Raw genomic sequence first — 23,179 nt, 5'->3', positions numbered from 1 at the left:
TGTAACAGCCTTACCATTTTACAAAGCTGACTATGCATAGCATTCTGTGCTCATAATATCGAGTTCAAAGCTGAACCCTTCAAAAATCCTACAGATTTCAATTTCTGAGGTGGTTTTCAATCATTTTGTTTTTCCACTGCCTAATGGTGTTTTTTTAAGAAGCTGGGGAATATGAGCTGCTCTGTCAGCTAGCTAGAATTTCTAAACTAGGGGAATAAAAGTCATTAGAGGATAATGTTAATTCCTTAAGCAAGCTAAACCGATACTAAAGACTGTGTGTAAATAAATCACAAGCTGTTGTGCGGTTCAGGTAAACCTTCCCTCACCTCTCGCTGGACTCTCTGCCGTGGTGTCACGGTTAAGGATAGCAGAGGCTGCTGGGAAAACATCCAGGACACCAGGAGTCCTTCTTGCTCCACCTCCTCCAAGCAGACCTGCAACTAAACAGACCCCCCAACACACCAGGTTTTACAGTAGTAATTGGAATTAATTATTTGGTGACACATCCCAGTTCTGTGTTAAACTTGTAGAAGACTGATGAACTAGACCAAACAATTTTCTAAATACAATATCCAAAACCTACTTGTGCAATTATATAGGCCATGGAACAACTTTATGTAGCCAATGTCTTCATGCTTTTCTGTCACTGTCTTCGCTTAGAAAGCATATTGTGCTTTTACCCTCAGGCACATAATCCTTGGCTAATATTTTGGCTTCAAGCTGCGCTGCTCTGTCATCTCATGTTGTGATGCTATTTTAATCTGTTTAGCAACTTTCTTTTCACCTGACAAAGTGTTTAAATGCGAGGTGACTGTGTGTTTTACTAACACGACAGTTTACAACAGTCTTTCTGCTGCACTGTGCTGACTTTTGTTCAGTTAAGTCACTGCTACCACACTACTTCATACCGCTGAGTTTGAAAATATTGTCAGTGTTGTCCACTCTTTTTTTTGTAGGGGAAATCAATGAATGCATTCTCAACTATTAGCTGAAAAAGTGGCCTTCTAATGTCACATACAAAAACAGTTTCTAACTTCTTTAGTCACGAAATCACAAAAAAAACCTAGGGCTTAGAATACAAAAAAGCATCAAGGCAAATGATTAATTTAATCCATTTAACTACACACGGCGCATTGTGTTTCCCCACGGGCCGTTATTACTGATGCACCACCTGCTAAACTCTGGAGCGCTTTGGGCAGGTAAACACAGAAGACGCTGCAGAATGTAAAATGGAGGAACAGGGAGAAAACAGCGAGGGCAGAGGAAAAGATTCAGGTCAAAGAAAACGGCAGAAAGTTTCCAAAGTTTGGGATCATTGCAAACTAAAACATAAAGAAAACACTGTACAGTGCGATTTGTATTTTGATGTAACATGGTGAATAAATGGGTTTAGGTTTTACAGGTATTCTTGTATGCAATTTCAGCAATAAAAATGTTTTTCCAAATGACTCGTTCATTTTAAGAGACCCGTCTTATTATCTCTTGTATATTTAGTATTGCTCTTTAATAACGAAAAAGTACTCGATCACTAAAATAATTGATAGCTGCGGCCCTAAACAAAACTATTTAGGTATTTACAATATACTATAAATCCAGCAAAGAACATGAAGTGAGTAATTGAAAACATTAGGAACACATTACTTGTACAGGAATTAGCAGAAGACAAACACTGGGGATTAGTGATTGGTTGTCATGATCATTGGGATCATAGTTATTAGTGATTGGAAATCGAGGACCATGGTCATCAGTGATTGGTCATTGTGATAACTGATTGGTTGTTGGGACGATCACCAGTGACTGTTAACAACAACAACAATAATAATAATAAGATTAACCACAATGCCAAAGGCCAGACCACATCTGTGAACCAAGTAGAGCATGTTTTGTTAGGACAACACATTGGGAAATTAAAAATAGAGTTTTCTCTTTCTCTGGTTGTTTAGAGGTAAAATGAACAGATTACTGTAAGTAATTGTCTGCTGGACAGTTGTGAATGAAGAACAAGGAGTATGGACAACTAACCTGCTGCCCAATTTTGGTACATTGATTGCAACAAAAAAGCATAAACTACCAAACTACTGATTGTGTGGCCGTGTTCCTCATGAACAGACCACAAAACTAAACCTAATATAAGCTGAAAGGTGTGGCTGACGTTAGTAAAACCTGATTAACAAACAAAAGGAACAATGTTGGACACTGAGCTTTGTCCTTGACTTTATTTCTGAAATGCATTACGTGTATTATGACTACTTTACAAAATATGTTTCCCATCAAATATAATTACAAATACAGCCCTGGTTAATAGGTGTTCTTATTTCACTCATAATTGTCCTGCCCTTATGATTGTAAAGAACACCTCCCAGAGAAACAATATCATCGCCTGCTCCACCATGAACCACTGCCCCAACAGTCACATTAAGGCTTCATTAAATTATTGAGATGGCAAAAGGAGAACAGTGTAAACCGACACTGTAGGCACACCTCCAACAAGCAACAAGCTCCAACAACAGCTCTCCTAAGGCGTCGCATGAAACAACAGATAGATTAGATATTTATAGCATATCTTATTTTAGCTGACTAAAATAAGACTCTTGACTCTTTTTAGGCGATCTAAACGGCAAGTGAATTATATGCAAAAACCCAGGGCGATTTCCATTGGTAGTGCCACATGTCAGGTGGGGAATACAGCAAACCATACCTTAATAGTTTAATGACAGTATTAATGTCCTTGATGCAAACAAATGGCTGGATATGTATTACATCATGATAGGTACTCTAAATGCGAATCAAGTCAGCAACTTGACACTGTAACAAGCACATTATTTGAGGTCAAACTAAGCATTTAATTATTAAATTCAATTATAAATTGTGGTACAGCAGTTTTTATCAAATCTCACAACGTCCTGATTCATCTGTTAATTTAATTCATTTCAATTTAATCCATTTTTATTTGTATTGCTTGTTTAACAATGGACATTGCCTCAAAGCAGCTTTACACAGACAAAGCGGTCATAAAATAATGTATACGTTTGTCCCTCATTAACGAGCCAGTGGTGACTGTGCCACGGAAAAACTCCTTGAGATGGCATGAGGAAGAAACCTAGAGAGAAACCAGACTCAAAAGGGAACCCATTCTCATCACACCGAATGCCCATTCATTACAGTTCATCGTTGTGGAGGTGTGCAGCATACGTGATTAAATGCAACCAGTGGTCCTGATTAATTAATCTAATATTAATATGGCATATAATTTATTTATAATATATAATAAAACATCATTTAGATTACTGTATGTGTGGATCTTTTTGCACACTCTCCTATAGGTTTCTTCTGGTTTCCCTGGTTTTCTCTCACCTCCCCTAAATCCATTTAGATGGACTGGATGTAATTATTTACCCAAGATCTGAATGTGTGTTTATGAAGCTCTGCAACTAACTGGCCATTTTGAAGCCAATGTTCCCTGGATAAAGACTGGATTTACTTTAACCCTAAAGATAAACAGAATGACCGTTTAAATTGTGTGTTTAACTATAATGGTATGTTTTGTACCAAATATTTGTATGAATATATACACATAAAACAGGATTCTCCACAGAGAAGCTTCTGGAGATGACTGTAGATTGGTACTGTATTTCCAAAAAAACCTGCTTCAACTGATCAGTTAATTATCCGTGGCCCTGAATCGGGTGTTTCAGAAGCAAGAAAGTTGTACAGAGCAGTGGGTATCAGAGCTGGAAAAGAGAGTCCCTGAGCAAAATCCAGTGTAAAACTCTTATGATAAGGACACAGTAACACACATCCAGGCAGACTTCAGAAAGCAATTCCACATTATTTGTAGTTTTTACCTGGGCCTGTATGGGCTTCATGGAAACCTGGTATGTATCCATGGAGACGGCTGCAGGTGACTGCTGAGTGACGGTAACAGGGAATGTTACTGTGTCAACCGAACATTTGCACTGCAGAACCTTGAAGGGGGAAAAGACAGAATTTAAATCTACACTGAATAATCACATTATAGTCATTGCATACTACAATACAGTATACACCCTCTACACCACCCTATAAAAGTTTATCATCATTTTATAATGTTAAAAGCAGGACCTAAATAATCAAATTATATAGGATGAATCTACAAAACACAAAATACAGAGGAAACCTTGAACAAAAAAAAAAAAGAATTGGCTCCAGTTGTCTGCAGGATCTGATATGATTAGTTTATATGAAAAAATACATAATAAACTATATAGACTCCACACAAAAAAAAAAAACATAAACAACAGGATCTTGCCATGTCTGGACGAAGTCCTGGAAATGTTTGGTTATTAAAAAATATCCCAAAGTGGCATACACTAATACCAGCTGGTAAGGAAGAGTTTACTCAGAGAACCTACCATGAAGCCAAAGGGCTACTACCACCATGATGCTACCACCACCATGCTTCAATGTCAGAAGGGTGTTCTCAGGTTGATGAGCAGTATTGGGGTTCCGCCCAACATAATGCCTAATACCAAGTGCAATGTTGATTTATCAGCAAAACAGGTAACCTTTCTGTACATTTACGCTAATTTTTATTAAGTGTTGTGGGCTATGGTTTTCCTGAGAATGGCTTCTCCCATCTGAGTTATGGATCCCTTTCTTCTGTTAGAGTCAGAGTTCTGCCATGTTCTTTCCATTTTCAAAGGATGTAAAGGTTCTCTATAGGTTGTTTTTCTTTGAATTAAACCCCATTTAATACATTTCCAGACCTTGTTTCTGCATTTGTTTTGATTGCACTTTAGTCTTTTTAATGCTTTTTGCTTAATTATGTTTACTCTGGGCCCTAAACAAACAATTTATTCTGAGACCAAGTGACACTTTAATTACACAGATGTAGACCCCATTCAACTAATTACGTGCCTTTTAATGCCTCATGGCAGCAACAGACCTAATTTAGGAGTTTTAAAGTATTGATATGAACACATATAATCACAGCATTGACATTTTATTAATTTGTGATTAAATAAGCAAACTATCACCCCCAACCCACCTAAATATTATGGGCTATTTTGTGAAAATCTTTAACCTATGCAAGCTACTGTAACAACACCTGGAGTTACAGACTCTCAGATTCTACACATACTGTCTGATGCAACTTCAAACTCAGGTGCTGCAATTAGATGCTGAGAACTGCCATGAATCAAGTAATCTAGAAATAACACGAACTGTAAACTGAATGTTCAAAATATACATAAAATATACTTATCACGAAATCTATAACACAGGACGATACAGGGTGAACACAGGCATACACAAAAGTGGATTTATTCATTAAAAGTAAATCTATTCATTATAATAAAAATATATAAGCTACGTTCACATGCCAGCAGTAAGATATCGACAGAAGATTAGATATTTAGTGTTTTGTAATAAAACAACAGAAATCTTTATGCAGATATTTTGATACAGAATAACACTGTTAGTTTTTTACCTCAGCCCCATAACAAAGGGATGAAATGGGTGGTGTTTTATTCAATTCTGTAACAATTTTAATTTGCGTTAAAGCACAAGCTGTACTATATATAAGTCTTCTGCAATATAAAACACAGGGTATATCAATGTAATTAGTCTAATATATTTCCCTTTCTATAGTAAGAAGGTTCCATTCTCTTTATTTTGTATGGCAATCATAAATATTGTATATTTAAAGACTGTATGATCTATGATATGGGAGAATGTTTAAAAAAAAATTTTCTTTTTATTGAACAATTTTGGTCTTTGACGTCAGAGCTTTGTAACCATCAGTATGATGTTTTGCCTTTGGATAGCGGGTTTTGAAATTTCTTTGCAAAATTACTGGTTTTAATGTCTTATTAACTACAAGAGAAAGAAAGATTGTGGGAACTTGTTTTTTCCCCTTTTTTTACTAAAGTGAGAACAGGAAGTAATCTGCCTTGCGAATGCTTTACGATATTAAATATAACAGATAAAATACATGGTGTTTATTGAGAAATTGTAATTGTTGGCAAACAGTTTTCAGATCAGAGCAATATAATGCTTTCAATACGTGTTGTAAAATAATCCACCTATTTGCTTCACACCACCTCAGCATAGATTATTCTTCTATGACAGCAACACTGGTTGTGTTCTATTCCTTATTTAACCTAATAAGAAAAACAATAATCATTTCCATGACATTCTAATAGCATTTGCTCTATAAAGCGCTATCCCACTAAAACAGCTTAAGAACCCTTGATGCTCGGTTGGCTTTGCTGTTTACCGCTGCAGTCATCACTTGTACTGAATAACCGTAGACACGTGAACACAGCATTATGCGGCATCATGAGAGCCATAAAAAGAGGAATTGCTGCCTCACCATGCTGTGTGCTGACTGGTCTGTGCAGGTCACATGATCGATGGATGCAGATACCGGGTGCTGAAGACCATCATCGAAGGTGATTTGAATTGAGCTCTATGATGATGAAACAGAGACAGACAGAAAAAACATGTCACAGTGTGTTCATGAGCAGGACACACAATTTGAATTCATGTACAACATAACTAAGCCTTTTAATGACTCAATACATAATAAATAACAGAGATTCAACACTACGTAACTGCCTCTCTCCACAGACACACAATAGTGCTTTGGGCCAAAAATTCTAATCAGCAAATCCCAAACTCAGGACATCACTTCATCCCAGCAATAAAGGAAAGGAAAGGAAAGAGCTCATACTGTTTACACCGAGCTGTTTTATCCAAGGTTCAACTAAAAGCAGGAACTCCTAAAACTGACCTCTGTTTTTGAGGCAAAACCAAAGAAAATGCCACCTCAACACCAGGAAAAATTGTCTCCTCAATCTGTGAAGTTCTGCTGCATATCCATATATTTGCATTTAACATGCAGGTACATTACTGGTTGCTAATAACAGATAAATATGGAGGCCATGTTTTCCCTCCACCACTGTGTAACTCAAATTTCTAAAGTTAAAACCCAACAAAATTCCAAGTAACAACTTTCCACTTATAAATTAAGCCGACCGCAGCTTTGCTGTACAACACGGGGTCTTCAACATTCTACAGGTCAAGGAACTGTTAAAAACATAGAGATAGAGACATGGGGCGGTAACCCCTGATACAATATGTGTCAAACATAGCCATTGATGTTAATAGAAGCCAATCACAATATACTAGTTATATTATGTTAAGATAATTAGAAATACGTTGTTGTCGTTCATGCATCATTGTCTGTATATTTTTATATATTTTCAAATCTTTCAAACAGCTTCAAACAAACATATTTTGCAAGTAAATTCACAATTGAACATAAAAAGTTGTCACAGTTGTCTTTTATGTTAAAAGAATTGCAGTTTCATGCATTTTCCTTTTATTGTCAGGTGGACAATTATCAATTTTCATGATCATCAGCTTAAAGTTGAATAGAACTTCAATGTAATAATTATTAACCCACCTTAATAATTCTTTTGAATTAAATAATTTATCTTTGATGTTCTATCCATTCCCTTTTTTTTGTTTTGTTTTGTTTTTTACAAAAATGATCTGTGATTCAACATTAATTATCAGACCCATTGCAGTACCGCCGTGGACCCCCAAACCCCTAACACCCCCCACACACCCCCGCTTTAAGATCTATGATGTCATGCCTGCTGCTGTCCATCATCTCTTTATCTGAATTATACTTTTGCATGTATTTCTTTATTAAGGCACTTTTTTGATGAAGATAGTAAATTGATATTCCTGCACTATTCAAATTTCTGAAACTGGACATATGACCGAACAAGATTTTAATTCGGTCTGATCATACTTTAAAAATGTTTAAATCTAGCCTGGATTATACTGAATTAATTTCCCAGCATGAAATCATGTATCTCAAGCCAAAAACAAAAATGAAACAAAACAAAACAGATAGATACAAAACTGCAAAACAATGAATCAGCTGCCAATAAATAAAGGAGTTTGAGCTGCACCAGTTCCAGCACAGGTCACTTGTAACAGGTCCCGGTTTATTACAGGCAACAAAAACTGAGCTAATTTTACGCATCAGATGCAATCTGGTGCTCGAAAATGCCTTACATGGAATTATTACAATCGGCTGAACTGGAAGAGGAAAAGCTTCTCTGAGTGAGAGTAGCTGATGCAGAGCAAATTCATAAAGCTGAGCGCACAGTCTGTCAGCCTCTTTACAATTATTATTTGCTGGCTGGCAATCAAACTCATATGGTAATTAACATTTAATCATTGATAGGAAGGAAGAATTTTTTATGATCTCCGCCTGTTCTTTTCTCTCATTAGTTGCCTCCGATGTGTGCCTCCTCTCTCCCTCCCCCTCCCCCCCTTACCCCCAAGCTATCACGGCCAAACTGAAAACGAGGTGCACTGATTCCTTCGACATATTAATGAATGAATCAGATGATGTTTTGTTAACATAATGAAATATCCCAGGAGGCTCAGAAGTATAGCCAAAGTATTCGATTATATGTGTGGAAAATGCTGCTACAATATAATGCAGCAAAGACAAGCCAAGTGAGGAAAGAGCTGATTCAGTAGATGATGTCTCAAGCTAAACCTTGACCCTTGATCGAAAGAAATGCTGATCTCGGTTCAGCTCGCAAAATAGTTTTACCTGGGTGCAGCCAAAAGTTCCTGAGCAGAGCAGAGCAGAAATTTGAGTTTGTGATTGCTATTAGAAATGTTAGAAACAAGGAACTGAATAACACATATTAATTGTAATATATTATAATTTATTATAATGTATTAATAATACATATCGTATATAATCTGAGGGAAAGTGGTAGCTCAGTGGTTAAGGCTCTGGGTTACAGTTCTGGAGTTCAAGCCCCAGTATCGCCATGAACTTCCCATTCCCATAGTCTTGTATGGCAAGAATAATATATTATTCAGCAAGGCTGCATAAGCAATGATATGGTAATATCATTGAAATAATTTTTTTTATTAAACATTTCTGAAAGAAGTCTTCAGCGTCAGAGCTTTGTAATGGTTAGTATGATTTTTTTTTTTTTTGTCTTTGCATAGTGGCTTTCAGAATTTCTTTGCAAGAGCACAAGCTGGTTTTATTGTCTTATTAACTACAACAGAAAGGAAAAAAAAGGCTGCCACTTTTGGGCCCTTGAGCAAGGCCCTTAATCCTCTGTGCTCCAGGGGCGATGTAATATGGCCGACCACAGCTTCCTAACATTGCTAGGATTATGCAAAGATTAATTTCACTCTGCTGTAATGTACATGTGAACAGTAAAAAGTCTCTTTCACGTTCTCTATTGACACGCAGAATTTTGATGGTTTCAAATTAGACAGCTTTCAATGTGAACAAAACCACAATAATTTACCTCCAGAAATTGATATAATCATTCTATTACTTCAAGTCACCTTTTTTTTTTATTTTTGACAGGTTTAGAAGCTTCAGTATTTCAGGAATGCATGTGTTCATAGATTAAAAATAATAATAAAAGCCATTATTTCATTTGTGTTCTGTGCATCCTGGATATTAAGTCAATTCAGGAAGTTAACGAAACTTGAGAGGTTTTTTAAAAACAAAGGAGTTTGTTCTTTCTGGTTTCTCAGTAACAAGCTCTGATCAAGTTTGTCTTATTAACAATAAGGAAGAAAATACAGGCTGGTCAGAGGGCAACTGTTTGTGTGTAAAAGTATTTCAATTTCAGAACCGATTTCTGGATCAGCCGATGTTCCCGAAATCCTGAAAAGTGCAAAGTCTGAATTTTTTAAAGTGTAAATTGGTGAAATATATAAATATGGTTGACAGGTTCATAAGATTCTGTAGTTCATGAATGCCTGTGTTTAAAGATCCAAAAATTCATGGATCTAAAAAATAGATCATGAATATCGAAAGAGCCTTCGCTTTCACAGAATCTCATTTGGAATACATTTATTCAGCTGATTAACAAGGCTGATTTGTTTTGACCTTCTGGCCACACATTTGTCGCCAGGATGCGGCACATACTTCAGGTTATGCAATGGCTGTATGCAATGGCTGCATACACACACACACACACACACACGCACACACAAGCACGCACACATCTTGTTGAATAAAATCCCCACATAGCAGCTTCGACACGTTTTGGATACTAATGATTATGCACTATACTACGCTATCATCATTAGTTCATTGAGCCAGTCTCACTGTTTTATATCTTCCTCAGAGAAATGTCTCTGGTGACAGTGTGTGTGTGTGTGTGTGTGTGTGTGTGTGTGTGTGTGTGTGTGTGTGTGCACGTGTGTGTGTGTGTGTGTGTGTCCAACGTTGGTGTATTTTTGTGAGATAGTGTGAGTCATGCCATCACCCAGAGGACATGTTGAGTGCAGTAAACAGATGACTGCAGAATACAGGGCATTTGCAAATGCTTGTGCAGATGCGTCCCAAATAAAGCTACTGCATACCACCTTCCACTCTTCTACACTCACTCGAAAGACTTCTCTGACATCTCCTAAATGCTTTGCGCTGATTCAGCCGTACTGTGTTGACAGGAAAACAGTATTAGGGCTGATCTCTGAATAGAAATGTGTGATGCAGAACAAAAAAGAGTAAATCGCTTTAAAATGTACAAAATATTGGATGGTAACAGTGTTTACATCGCAATACGGATAAATTGTTGACGCAGACGGTATGTGGTCATTTTTAAAAACTGCTCTGGTGTTTTCTCAAGCTGTAACCCTAATACATCTCTAAAAGCTTATCGTTTCTATAGTAACCGATCATTCTCATTCACAGGTGTTTGTATGAACACCTCCACCACATCACCTAAAACTAATAATGAACAAACAAGTTTAAAGTGATATTTGATACAAAAAAAAGGTTCAAAAAAGAGGAAAAAACTTCGGGTGGAGTTTTCTGGTATGCAGGAAGTACCGAGTGTTTGAACAAGTCAGGAAGCTTCTGAAACTTCAGAGTCTTTAAAACAAAGGAGTTTGTGCTTTCTGGTTTCTTAGTAATACACCACGATTTTTTTTTGTCTTTTTAACTATAGAAAACACAGGCTGGTCAGTGTGCAACTGTTGATTTGTAAATGTTCTGATCTCTGGTCCACCTAATTATCCTAAAATCTTGAAAAGAACAAAGTCTCACCATAGAACCACAGTTGCTGCATTTTTACTGTGTTGTTAATGAACAGACATGCAAGCAAAATGTTGTAATAGTGGTTGGTGTGGCTGCAGGTTTTGTAACCTTTTGCTCACTGGGACTCTTACATGGCACTCAATGAAGAATAATGACAAAAGTAAATACTACTTCGTGTGCTTCATGTGTAGTTGTGCTTTCCTGATGCAAAAACAGAGTGAAATGACTGAGTATTGTGGTAAAAAATGCTTTTCAAGAATTTTTAAGAGTTCTAATTATACCACAGTTACTTGGTTGGACTGATTTGCTTTCCTGGTGGTCTAGTGGTCAGGATGCGGCGCTCTCACCGCTGCGGCCCGGGTTCGATCACCAGTCAGGGAACCAACCCCAGCCATTATGGTTGCACAAGCCTTAGTGCTGGTCCCAAGCCCGGATAAATGGGGAGGGTTGCGTTAGGAAGGCATCCAGCGTAAAAACATGTGCCAAATCAAACATGTGGATGGTCCGCTGTGGCGACCCCTAACGGGAGAAGCCGAAGAAAGTTTTACTTCGTAATAGCATTAATATGCTAGAAGCAGTAACACAATCAGCAATACACAGCCAACAATAAACTTTTCATGAATTTAACTTTGGACTGAAACTATGTCGAAAAGATTTTGGCTTGTCAGATGAAGATGAAACAAGATGAAACAAGCTCAGCCTGCCCAGCTACCTGGCAGGCTAATCAGTGAGCTTTATTTCTTCAAGATCCATTTCCATTAGCAGAATAAATCACTTTTGTGGTGTGCTGGAAATAGTCATTAAATACAGGTCAATTGTAGCCATAAACTGATGCAAATAGTTATAAATAATAATTAGATATGCTGTGGATTTCAAACAAAGAGCAACTGGTATTAAGGTATTTTAAATGTCCCTTCAAGAACACATTCCCCATACCATTACATCACCTCCACCAGCATGCTCACACAAGACAAACTGGGTCCATAGATTATGAAGTTGATGCCAAATTCTGACCTGAGAAATTGAAAGGCCAGGCTTTATCTGTCTTGTTTCAAAGATCTAGTGCCCAATGTAGTCTCTGTTCTTGGCTGAAAGGCTTGAAATCCCATGTGAGTTTCTTCTAGCTCATTCACCTCATGTTAAACTTCCTGTCAGCTCAAACATATCTGGCCATTGTTCTCTGACCACTAAGGAACTGTTGCTGAACGGATGTTTTTTCTCCACACCGGCATGTGTAAACTTTAGCGAAAGCCCAGTCTGTCTTGGACCAACAAACATCCCATGGTCACCCCCCCAAATTCCTATTGATTGACTTTAGCACTAACTGAAGCTCTGCTGGATTGAGTGTATTGCAGTGCTGCTGGCTGGATAATGGCATAAACGAACAGGTTTACGTAATAAAGCGTGGAGCATTTTTTAATTATATGGGTTTCTTTTAGCTGACGCAGCTCGAGCCACACACCACAGTGGCTACTGGCTCGTGTACGAGCAGGGCAAACGCCTAGTATTCCCTGGGTGCTGTAATTAAATCCGGTGTTTCTCTCGCACCTACGCTCTTCTGGGTCAGAATCCAACTGTACGTCGCTTGTATTCCTCAGTCGACCAGCCTAGGGCTGTTTTTATATGTGTCACTTGCGCATGCGAGAGTGTGTGTGAGAGGGAATGAGAGGATGGCATATTGTCATGCCTCTGGTGTAGAGAATGTCTCTTGGTGTTGGCAACCTAGATACACGCCTAGAAAAGGACTGAGCTCAAGGTTAAAGCTTTTTCTCGTCTCTGCCTTTCTGGTTCTCCTTCTGCTTCAAGATAGTGGTTGGAAAAAAAAGAGCTTGTAATTAATGTACAACAAAGCTGCTAGTCTTCACACTGTGTGTCTGCATGAATTTGTCTCGGTGTTTATTTTGAGTTGACGTTGTGTTCTTTATCTGTAGTTGATAGGAGGTAGGTGTTAAAAATAGCCAGAGAAGTCTTTTTTTTTTTTTGGAGGTTGGCAAATATCCGGATGGAGGCTTGCTTGGGGGACACAGGAGTGGGTGGAAGACTTGGTGACTCAAATATCAACTGTCACCATCAGAGACACCGAAATAGTGTCATCCCAGATGTGCCTAAATACCCAATATCCACTTTCACATACACACAACCTTCACTACAAGCTAAAAGGTCAAGATCTAAGCCTTTTTTCTCTATAAAGCTATGCTTTTAAAAAATATATATATTCAATGAATAAATAAATAGCATAGATGATATTCCTTATGTAACTGCAGTACTTATTTATGCCAGATATGCCTAATAAGAAAATCTGAGGAAGGGTTTGGCAGCTGCTATGCAAACCTTTGATGTAAATTTTGAAGCTTTGACTTTATGCAAAAAAATAAGTAATGTGACGATGACTGGCAGTAGTGGAGTTGTGGTGTGATGTAAGGAACATGCCATGATTTATAAGTGGTGCAGTATAGGAACGAAAATCGGTCTTCCTGCAAAGCAAGAACACCGTAAAAACCCTTAAGCTTTCAAAATTTTATACAGACTGAACATCTAAGCTGCACCACGATGATAAACAAACCTCAAGTATCACAGACTGTGACTGTAACTTTCTATTAGTTTTGGTTTTGATGAACAAAGATTATACGCCCATGCTTAGTCACCTTCACACCCGAGCGCCAGTCATTACTGAAATTCCAGTCCTTTAATTTTCCAGCTCTAGACACTGACTGGTTCCGCACCCATTCAACATTTCTGAACAAACATGTCTTACAATCCAATGCAGATCTAAAAAAAGGAGATTACATCATAGATGGTGTATGCAAATTAGTGTTGAGATGTCAATGTTTACTAAATCCAAACTCTGGTCAGTGTCCAAGATATAGCAGGGACATCAGGTCAGTCAATCAACTGCAAAAAGCCAATAACATGTACTTAACATGCCTGTATCATGTAGCAACATACATTAACAATCAGTGATCTGTTGCTTTGCAAAATCTTTCAGCTTCTTCCACCAAAAGGTTATGACCCAGTACTCAGTACCGGGTCACGAGACTTTTCAGGGGAAAATATCTGTAGTTATGACACTAATATTTATATTGCGTTTTGCTGTACATATGTACAATCTGATATATATAGGGCTGTTTTTATATTGAATGTGTGTGTGTGTGTGTGTGTGTGTGTGTGTGTGTGTGTGTGTGTGTGTGTGTGTGTGTGAGTGAGTGAGTGAGTGAGTGAGTGAGAGAGTGAGAGAGAGAGAGAGAGAGACACCAGAGCCAGAGAGCAGTTCAGCGATTCAATCCTTGGTTCTCTTGTAAACAAAAATGAACAAACCAAAATAGGCACAAGAACATTTTCAAAATGAAACAGTTATGTGGTGTAGAAAAGGTTGGAGGTCCCCGTTTATCCTATCCTTGAGTGATAAGGAACCGCCAGACGACCACATTTAATGTTCAACCGGCGGGTTGGGGAATTAGACTTCCTCGCCTTCATTCACTTTATTCAATGCAGGAGTTTGTAACATCTGGTTGAGGCATTTGAACACAGCCTTGAATATCCCTTACAGCCTACAAACAAAATCTCCCATGAACAAACATTTGTAGTAACCTAAAACACAAATCTGATATTCAGTAGAAAATCACTGATAAATTAATACATTTATGAAGCTATGACCTTCCGAGCCAGAGTCCAATGCCTTAACCACTAAACTACAACTTTCCCTGACATGCTACACCCTCATGATATCACATGTTTATTGCGATCTCTTATGCACATACATCATCTGTGGTTATAAAAGTCATTTCAGAGGAGTTTGCGACCCTTCAGTTTCATCTCCACTTTATCATCTAAATTACAAGTTCATGCAGATATTTACTTGTGAGAAAAATGGATACTTTACAGTATAAATTTGAATTGTGTTGTGGCTCCTTTTTTCAGCTCCTTATTAAGGAAATGTAAATGTCAGCATTGTTAAACTTTCTTTATACATAACGCGTTGCGTTTTGTGGCAACATTATTATGCCTCTGCAAAACGATTGCTGGTAAGAATGAATTTAGTAGTTATGTATAAACAAAGTTTAACAATGCTGATATTTACATTCCCTTAATTAGTAATTAGTTATAACTGTTATATTATATTATATATATATATATATATATATATATATATATATATATATATATATATATATATATATATATATATATTTGGGCCAAGTACAGTGGAACCTCAGGTTACGAATTTAATTCGTTCCGGTACTTTATTCGTAACCTGAAAAGTTCGTATCCCGATACAAATTTCCCCATAATAATAAACGGAAACTTCGGTAATTCGTTCTGGACAACCAAAAATATTACTTAAATAAAAATAAAGCCAATATTCACTAATATTATTAACTTTTAACATGTTATATTCATTATGGGTATTGTACTTCGGAAAAGACTGTAACCCTGCTAATCTATCTTCATAAAAACAAGTAAAGTGGTTATGCATCGGCTAATGTTGTCCATCTCATCATTCCACGAGCATCAACTAACGAGTTGTTACGCTGCTGCCGGGAAAAGTTCAAGCGGATAAGTAACACGATGCTCTCGCTAGGGACACAGGACGCTAACTGATGTGACGAGCTGCGTGGATAGAGCAAAAACAACCAACTTGCCTGCGATTTTTTGGTGAGCGACATTCGTATCCCGATATATTGTTCGTAACCAGGGGCAAAAATTTTGATGAACTGCGATTCGTAACCTGAATTATACGTATGCCGGGGCGTTCGTAACCCGAGGTTCCACTGTATATATACTATATACACAGAAATATTGAGACACCTGACCTTTCCACACAGATGTAGCTCTTTCCCAATATGTCCACTTTTGCCCATATACTGTATTTGTGTAGAATATATGTTTTATATCAATGTTTGTATAATAATTTGTGTCTACACACTCCTCAGCACTCAGAAGGATGTCCGTCTGCTGACACAGTAACACAACCATCTGCATCTGCCATTCCTTCTGCCAAATGTTTAGATTACTGAGGCCACAAGCGTGTGTGAATAAGAGAGTGAAAGCCTCTGTATAACCATGTGCTTCCTACCAGAAAAACCAAAGTCAGTTGCAACTCTGTCACGTGGCCCACAATGCACCTCGGTCATCTCGTAAAGTGCATTTACACAGACCGATACTATAAACTAAAGTGTCTGGATTTCATCCAAAGCATGTGACTCTAGGACATTTTGCCAGTGCTCGTGTAATCATTTGTGGTGCATCAGTAATTACAATCAAAATTACTTTTTTTCCCCACCAGTTTGTTTAGAGTTTACAATTCAAAATTCGTACTGTAAAATGCTCCAGGGATTTGTGTGATTGTAACTGTAACCAATAGTCTTGTAGTGGCACTTTAAGATCACATTTACAAATAAAACCTTAATGTCTCTAGCTATAAAAAAATACCTGAGGAACACTTTACATGAAGCTGTTCTACATAAGGAAAAATAAAACATAATAAGGAAAACCACTACAAAGAATATCATTCTCATCACCTTGTTGTTTATTGTCCTATAACAGCACAGTGTCACATTTGATTCTTTATTAAGTATGCTGAAAATGCTTAGAAAATGCATTAAATAAGAAAATGACCCATGTTTTATTCGTTTATAGTTACGTTTTTAGGCAGCCGATTAAAAAAAGAAAACAGTATGGAAAATACATTTTTTAATGAGATGTAATGCTGTGATTGAGATTGAGCTGCGGTGACACACGTTTATTCCTGTTATCGGTTACAGAATAACAGCTAGAACAAATCCCTTCCTTCATTAGTCTCTTTTTTCTGTTTATTTCCACAAGAATTTCACAAAGTCTGATAGAAATAAATGCATAATATTCGGACGAATGTGCAAGTCCACGGATTTTTTGGCTTATTTGGGTTATCTAACATCATTATACCTCACATTATCAAGTCCCCCTCATTGATTATTAAATATTTTATTCTACTTTACTTTTCTCTATTCTACTCTACTCTACTCTTCTCAATTCTACTCTTCTCTATTCTACTCTACTCTGCTCTACTATACTTCACTCTAATCTAATCTTTTCTTCTCGATTCTACTCTTTTTATTCTACTCTACTTTACTATTCTCAATTCTACTCTACTCCTCTCTACTGTATTTCACTATTTTTCTCTTCTCAATTCTACTCTTCTCTACTCAACTTTATTCTTCTCTACTGTACTCTTCATTACTCTACTCTTCTGTCATTTTATTCTACTCTACTCTATTTTATTCTGCCCTACTCTTCTCAATTCTACTCTACTTTATTTTATTATACTCTATTCTGTTTTACTCTATTCAACTTTACTCTACTTTTCTCTTCTCTACTTGGCTTTAATCTTTTTTTAATGTACTTTTTTCTCGGTTATTTTATTCTACTCTACTTTACTTTACTCTGTCCTACTCTTCTCAATTCTACTCTTATCTATTCTGTTTTACTCTATTCAGCTTTACTGTATTATACAGCACTCTTCTTAATTCTACTTTTCTCTCTTCTACTCTACTCTAATACTCTTCTCTTCTAACCAAAAAAATATTCTTTGTTAAAATAATAAACTGTGAAACTGAAAGGAACAGGCATGTTAGAGGAATAATCGGGGGTGAAGTGGAAGTGCACTTGCTGTGTAAGGCAGTGCTGCCTGTGGGGTGTATCCAAATCCACCAACTACCCACCATAGGCAAATTCCACTTTCTGTCTATCTCACACACACACACACACACACACACACACACACACACACACACACACACACACACACACACACACACACACACACACACACACGGTCGTCTGTGACCTCTTCACCTCTTCTGGCTGTCACTCCTCCATTCAGATCGTGTGTACACAGCTTTTCTGAGATCTGAGGGCATCACGAGAGTTCGCGGTCGATTGAAGAACGGACTACTTTCTCTTTTTGTCCATTCGATCATTTCTAACAAACAGTCAACTGTCAGGAATCATTCTTCATTTCCTAGATCAGACCTAATAACTGCATCTTGCAAATGGGAACGCTTCAGTGTGCTAACGATTGCGTTGTTTGTCTAGCTAATATCCCTAACCGGCTGAACAGGTCTCTTCATTCATCCCTTTTGCGCAAATGAAAAAAAATCGGAATGTCAGGACGTGAAAAGGACGTGTTGTTTAGTATCTCATACATTTGGTTTTGTAACATTGGTCACCATGGCTGGGGACAGAATCAGGGGTGTCGGTTTTCTTCTAGCTATGCCGACAGGGTTCTGAGCTTGACCTAGCATAAGCTAAAACTTTCCCTCATTACCCGAGCTTAGATACACGCAAACACGCAGAAATACACACATAGTGCAGTCCCTGTAGCAGGATTTTTCCAGTTAGGTGGATTTAATTACAAATGTATTAGGGGTTTCCACTGAGACAGTAAGCACTGGGTGGATTAGCTTAGAGTAGCTATTCATCTCAGTAAGTGCTTAGAGACTGGTGTTTTTTTGCACCACATAAAGTGAGAAACAAATCGTGAACCACTGCCTTGGCAGCAAACAGACTGTTAAACAAAACAAATTGTTTGAGTAATATTTGTTACAGAATATGTTATTCAGCCAGTTCACTAATCACAACAAGGTACAATATCGAGGCCCTGTTTTATTAAAACATTACATACAAATAAATCAGATTTATCATATAAAACATTTTTCGATCCTGTGCATATTTACACTCCGTTTCCTTATTGATCAACTCAGTGTATCGTTTTAACTACCTGAAAAATGCATGATGTGCATTAATCGATATTGTCAATATTTATAGTGTAAGTAACAACAATAAAATGAATTCCATAATGTTGATATTGTGAAAGCTTGTATTAAAACATATGCAGTGGGTTAGGTTTTAACATGTCATTTCTAAACGTGACTCAGTATAAGCAGACAGCTTGTGTGATTATCATTTCATATTTAAATACTGTTTATTTTATTCATGTTATGTTCCCTGGTGGTTTAGTGATTAGGATGCGGCGCTCTCACAGCTACGGCCCGGGTTCGATCCCCGGTCAGGGAACCAACCCCAGACATTACGGTTGCACAAGCCAGTGCACTCTTAGTGCCGGTCCCAAGCCAGGATAAATGGGGAGGGTTGCGTTAGGAAGGGCATCCAGCGTAAAAACGTGCCAAATTGAACATGCGGATCATGAATACGGATGATCCGCTGTGGCGACTCCTAATGGGAGAAGCCGAAAGAAAGTTTTTAAGTTTAATTATTTTATTCATGTTGGTTTTATAAACTTTTTGTTTCTATTGGATAAGAATTCGGAATTCAGAAATCAATCATTTTTAACCTAAAGCGATGGACAAACCAAACGTAAGCACTTCCATGTTCATCCTTTATCAACCAGCTGGTCGAGCAACAGTGATAAAATTTTTGCTTCCGTAAAACAACCAGTGTTACACATTTACCAAGGTCTGAATGGGCGGCCATGTTGGTTTGACGTTATTTGCTGTACTCGGAGAGCATACCAAGTTCCAGAGTACGAAACGTCGGGACTGCTGTCTTTACGCGTTAAGAGTTGCAAAGAGTTATTTTAAACAAAAGTATATATATTCCCCAAACTGTTGCCACAAAGCAACAAAGGATAAGAGACCGAAACCTGCTCCAGCATGACATGCCCATGTGCACAAAGCCAGCTCCTTTGAGATATGGTTTTATGGGTTGGAGTGGAAGATCTTGAGTGGCCTGCTATAAAGCTCTGAGCTCGACTATAGTAAACGCCCTTGTGGCTGAATAAGCACAAATCTCCACAAACACTACAAATTCTGATGGAACACCTTCCCGGAGGAGTAGAGGCTATTATAACAGCAAATGGTGGAATGGGAATGTTCAAAAAAGCTCAGATGAATCGTACGTTCTGAACTATTAAAAGTTCAACAATGAAGAAAAAACATGAAACGATTTTGCGCAGCTAACCTTTTTAAAACCCCATAAGCCTCTACACACATATTTGGCATAACGCTTTCTGAATTCATTTTAAGAATCGGCATAAACAGTATAAATGTCAGGACATCCTGTTCAGCATAACCTTCTCTCACTCTACAATCTTGCCTGTAATAATAGATATGAAATGCATGAACCAGCCTTGTTTCCGCTCCATGCAATTCTTCTCTGTGATTTAGTGCACCTGTTACACAGCCATTGCGGCTAACAGGGAGTTTCAATAACAGATGCCTACGAAAAGCCTATAAACATTAACTTACAACATATTACTGCATACAGCCGTATGTCATATGTTTCAACCAGTTATGAACGTTTACATGTCTGTTCATTTTAGAGAAAATGAATAACATACGTATTTGATTTATTATTATCAACCTATGGTGTTCGCGCATGCACGTCAGACACAGATGGCAGAGATTCGCTTTTAATAAATTAGAGTATTCTTAAAAGTAAAGAAATTCTTCTACAATGGACCACAATAACATTTCTCTACTTGCTCAATTTCTATACCCAGCTGCTAAAGGCAAACCTCTGTCTAGTGTCTTTTATATGAGGATACAGATTGTAGGTCAATGCTTCCAAAATGCAAAGCTCTCCTTCGAACCTCATTTTACAAGTGAATGGAAATGAGAAATCTCTAAGGACCTGTCCAATTTATGGTATGAGCAACCATCATGGAAACTGACAGCATATTCAGCGATACAGAGGATGTGAAAAAGTTGTTTAACTTCCTTTAAAAATAAAAAGCAGGAAAGTCCTAGCAAACATTAAGAGTAAACTTTAATATGTTAACCTAATTTTTTAAACCATCTTTTGCAAATCTACATCCAACCCTGAAGGTATAATTCAGAATAGCTGCAATTAGCAAGATTGTTTATCCTCTGAATGGACAATTTTGCAGGGTTTTTGTATGAGATACAAGAATAGAAACAGTCTCTTTGGCCAAAGGTATGTGAATACCTGATCATCAAAGCTTTATGCCACCCTTTTCTTCCTAACCTGGTGCAACAATTATTAAAGCACCTAAATTGTATGGTGCATGGATGCTCTTGTGGCTGAATGCTCAATGCCCCACTATAATAGTTTAAAAATATGTTTTAAATGCAAACTTTTTTGCACCACAAACCAGTTACACACAAGACTATTTTTCCACAGACCGGGGTCAGGTGGGGGTTGTGGGGATTGGGGTCACGTACATAACTAAACACAATAATGCATATCAAATTATTGTATACATATTATATTTCATTATTACATATACAAACAACATACCATAATGCAGAATCAGTGGGAGGTTCATTTATCGATGCATAAATAAAATATAAAAAGAAGAAACAAGTTTGGGAAATTGGCATAGGCAAACCATTTTCAAAAACAAAATGCAGACTGCTAAAGTCAATAAAATGTAAATAAAACAAATTTAAAAATGTTTTTATTTTGTCTGTGCAGCCCAATACCAAATGATGGTACCAATGTTTGGGGACACCTAATGTAAATCCTTTCCAGAAGATTGGAGGCTGTTCTAGCAGGGAAAAGGAGAACAAACTACAGAAGGGTATGCTCTATAAGCATATGATTGTGATGGTGAAGTTTCCTAATACTGTTGACCATAAAGTATATTTGAAATTGAGTAGCATTACAAAGCACAGCATGCTCGTGTTTAAGGACAAAAAGTACCTCTCAAATGACAACAAAACAGTTGCTAATGTATGTTCCTGCTGTAGCCATTTAATGTGTGTTCGGTTTTAAAGGTCAAGACTCAGGAGGGTGATTTATGACTTTTCGGGTAACGCTGTACTCTGTGGAACAGCCAGTCTGTCCTGAAGCTGTTTCCACGTATTCATGACCAGAAATTTTCACCAGGAAAATTCAATTGCTGTTTGATTTGAGTACAAACAGATGAACGAGAACGAGAAAGACAGAAGCGTGAATGTAAAAAAATGGAGGAAACGGGGAGTAAACAGCGAGGGGCGAGGAGAAGATTCAGGCCAAAAAAAAAAAACGGCAGGAAGTTTCCAAAGTTTGGGATCATTGCAAACAAAGAAAATACACTACAGTGCGGTTACCGTTTTTAAAGTAATTTGAAAAAGATTTTTCTATTTTTATTTATATACAGTGCCTTTAAAACGTCCCTCCGCAGTGGCCGTGTAGAGCGATGATGTAGATGGTGATAAATACACAGATTTAGTGTGTGGAAAATTTCAAGCAGCGTTTCTGGAGACCACATCACGATACTGTGGGAGATTTAATAAACAAATACATGGGTATTAGTAATAAATGAATAGTTTCCCATAACTTACTCTATTCGGCTACTGCAGAGAGACTTTTTGAGCGCACAGTATTTGTATTTTGATGTAATATGGCAATTAAAACTTTCTTTCGGCTTCTCCCATTAGGGGTCGCCACAGCGGACCATCCGCATGTTTGATTTGGCACATGTTTTTACGCTGGATGCCCTTCCTAACGCAATCCTCCCAATTTATCCGGGTTTGGGACCGGCACTAAGGCTTGTCCAACCCTAACGCCTGGGGTTGTTTCCCTGACCGGGGATCAAACCCGGGCCACAACGGTGAGAGCGCCACATCCTAACCACTAGACCACCAGGGAACTGATGTAATATGGCAATTAAATGCACTAAATGGGTGTAGTTTTCACTGATATTCTTGTATGCAATTTGTAAGCAATACAAATGTAAAAAAAAAATTTTTTTTAAATTACTTGTTCATTTTAAGAGATCTGTTTTACTTTCTCTCTTGCATATTTAGTACTGCTTTTTAATAAGTACTTCTTATCCGATTACTCAAATAATCAATGGAATAATCGGTAGAATACTTGATTACTAAAATAATCGATAGCAGCAGCGCTAGACTCTACCCTTCAGCTGACATTAACAGCCTTTTGCTGCAATGCTCAGAAGTATATAATGTTGTTCCATGTGCAATGGCACATAAAATATACACAAAATGAACGAAAATAGACACCTGACATTTCCAGCCATATGTGCTTCTTTCCCAAACTGTTACCACAAGGCTGGAGGCACACAATTGTAAATTTTTCCTTCACATGAACTATAAGACTCAGAACAATGTTCCTGTGCACAAAGCCAGC

General features: G+C 37.6%; 1 protein-coding gene across 1 annotated transcript in view; it reads right to left on the bottom strand.

The window, feature by feature from the left end:
- The window catches only part of c2cd2l (c2cd2 like), a 43,673-nt gene that overhangs the window by 9,223 nt on the left and 11,271 nt on the right, over positions 1 to 23,179 (bottom strand). The window contains exons 4-6 of the mRNA XM_046839388.1: positions 6,353 to 6,448; positions 3,846 to 3,965; positions 327 to 440 (exon numbers count right to left, since the gene is read on the bottom strand). Of these exons, the coding sequence (XP_046695344.1) occupies positions 327 to 440; positions 3,846 to 3,965; positions 6,353 to 6,448 (330 nt within the window). The remainder of the gene's footprint in view (positions 1 to 326; positions 441 to 3,845; positions 3,966 to 6,352; positions 6,449 to 23,179) is intronic.

Source organism: Silurus meridionalis, chromosome 25 (genome assembly GCF_014805685.1).
Source record: "Silurus meridionalis isolate SWU-2019-XX chromosome 25, ASM1480568v1, whole genome shotgun sequence".
Lineage (NCBI taxonomy): Eukaryota > Metazoa > Chordata > Actinopteri > Siluriformes > Siluridae > Silurus > Silurus meridionalis.
The sequence above is the reverse complement of the archived record's forward strand: the minus strand, read 5'-3'. Positions and strand labels throughout refer to the sequence as shown.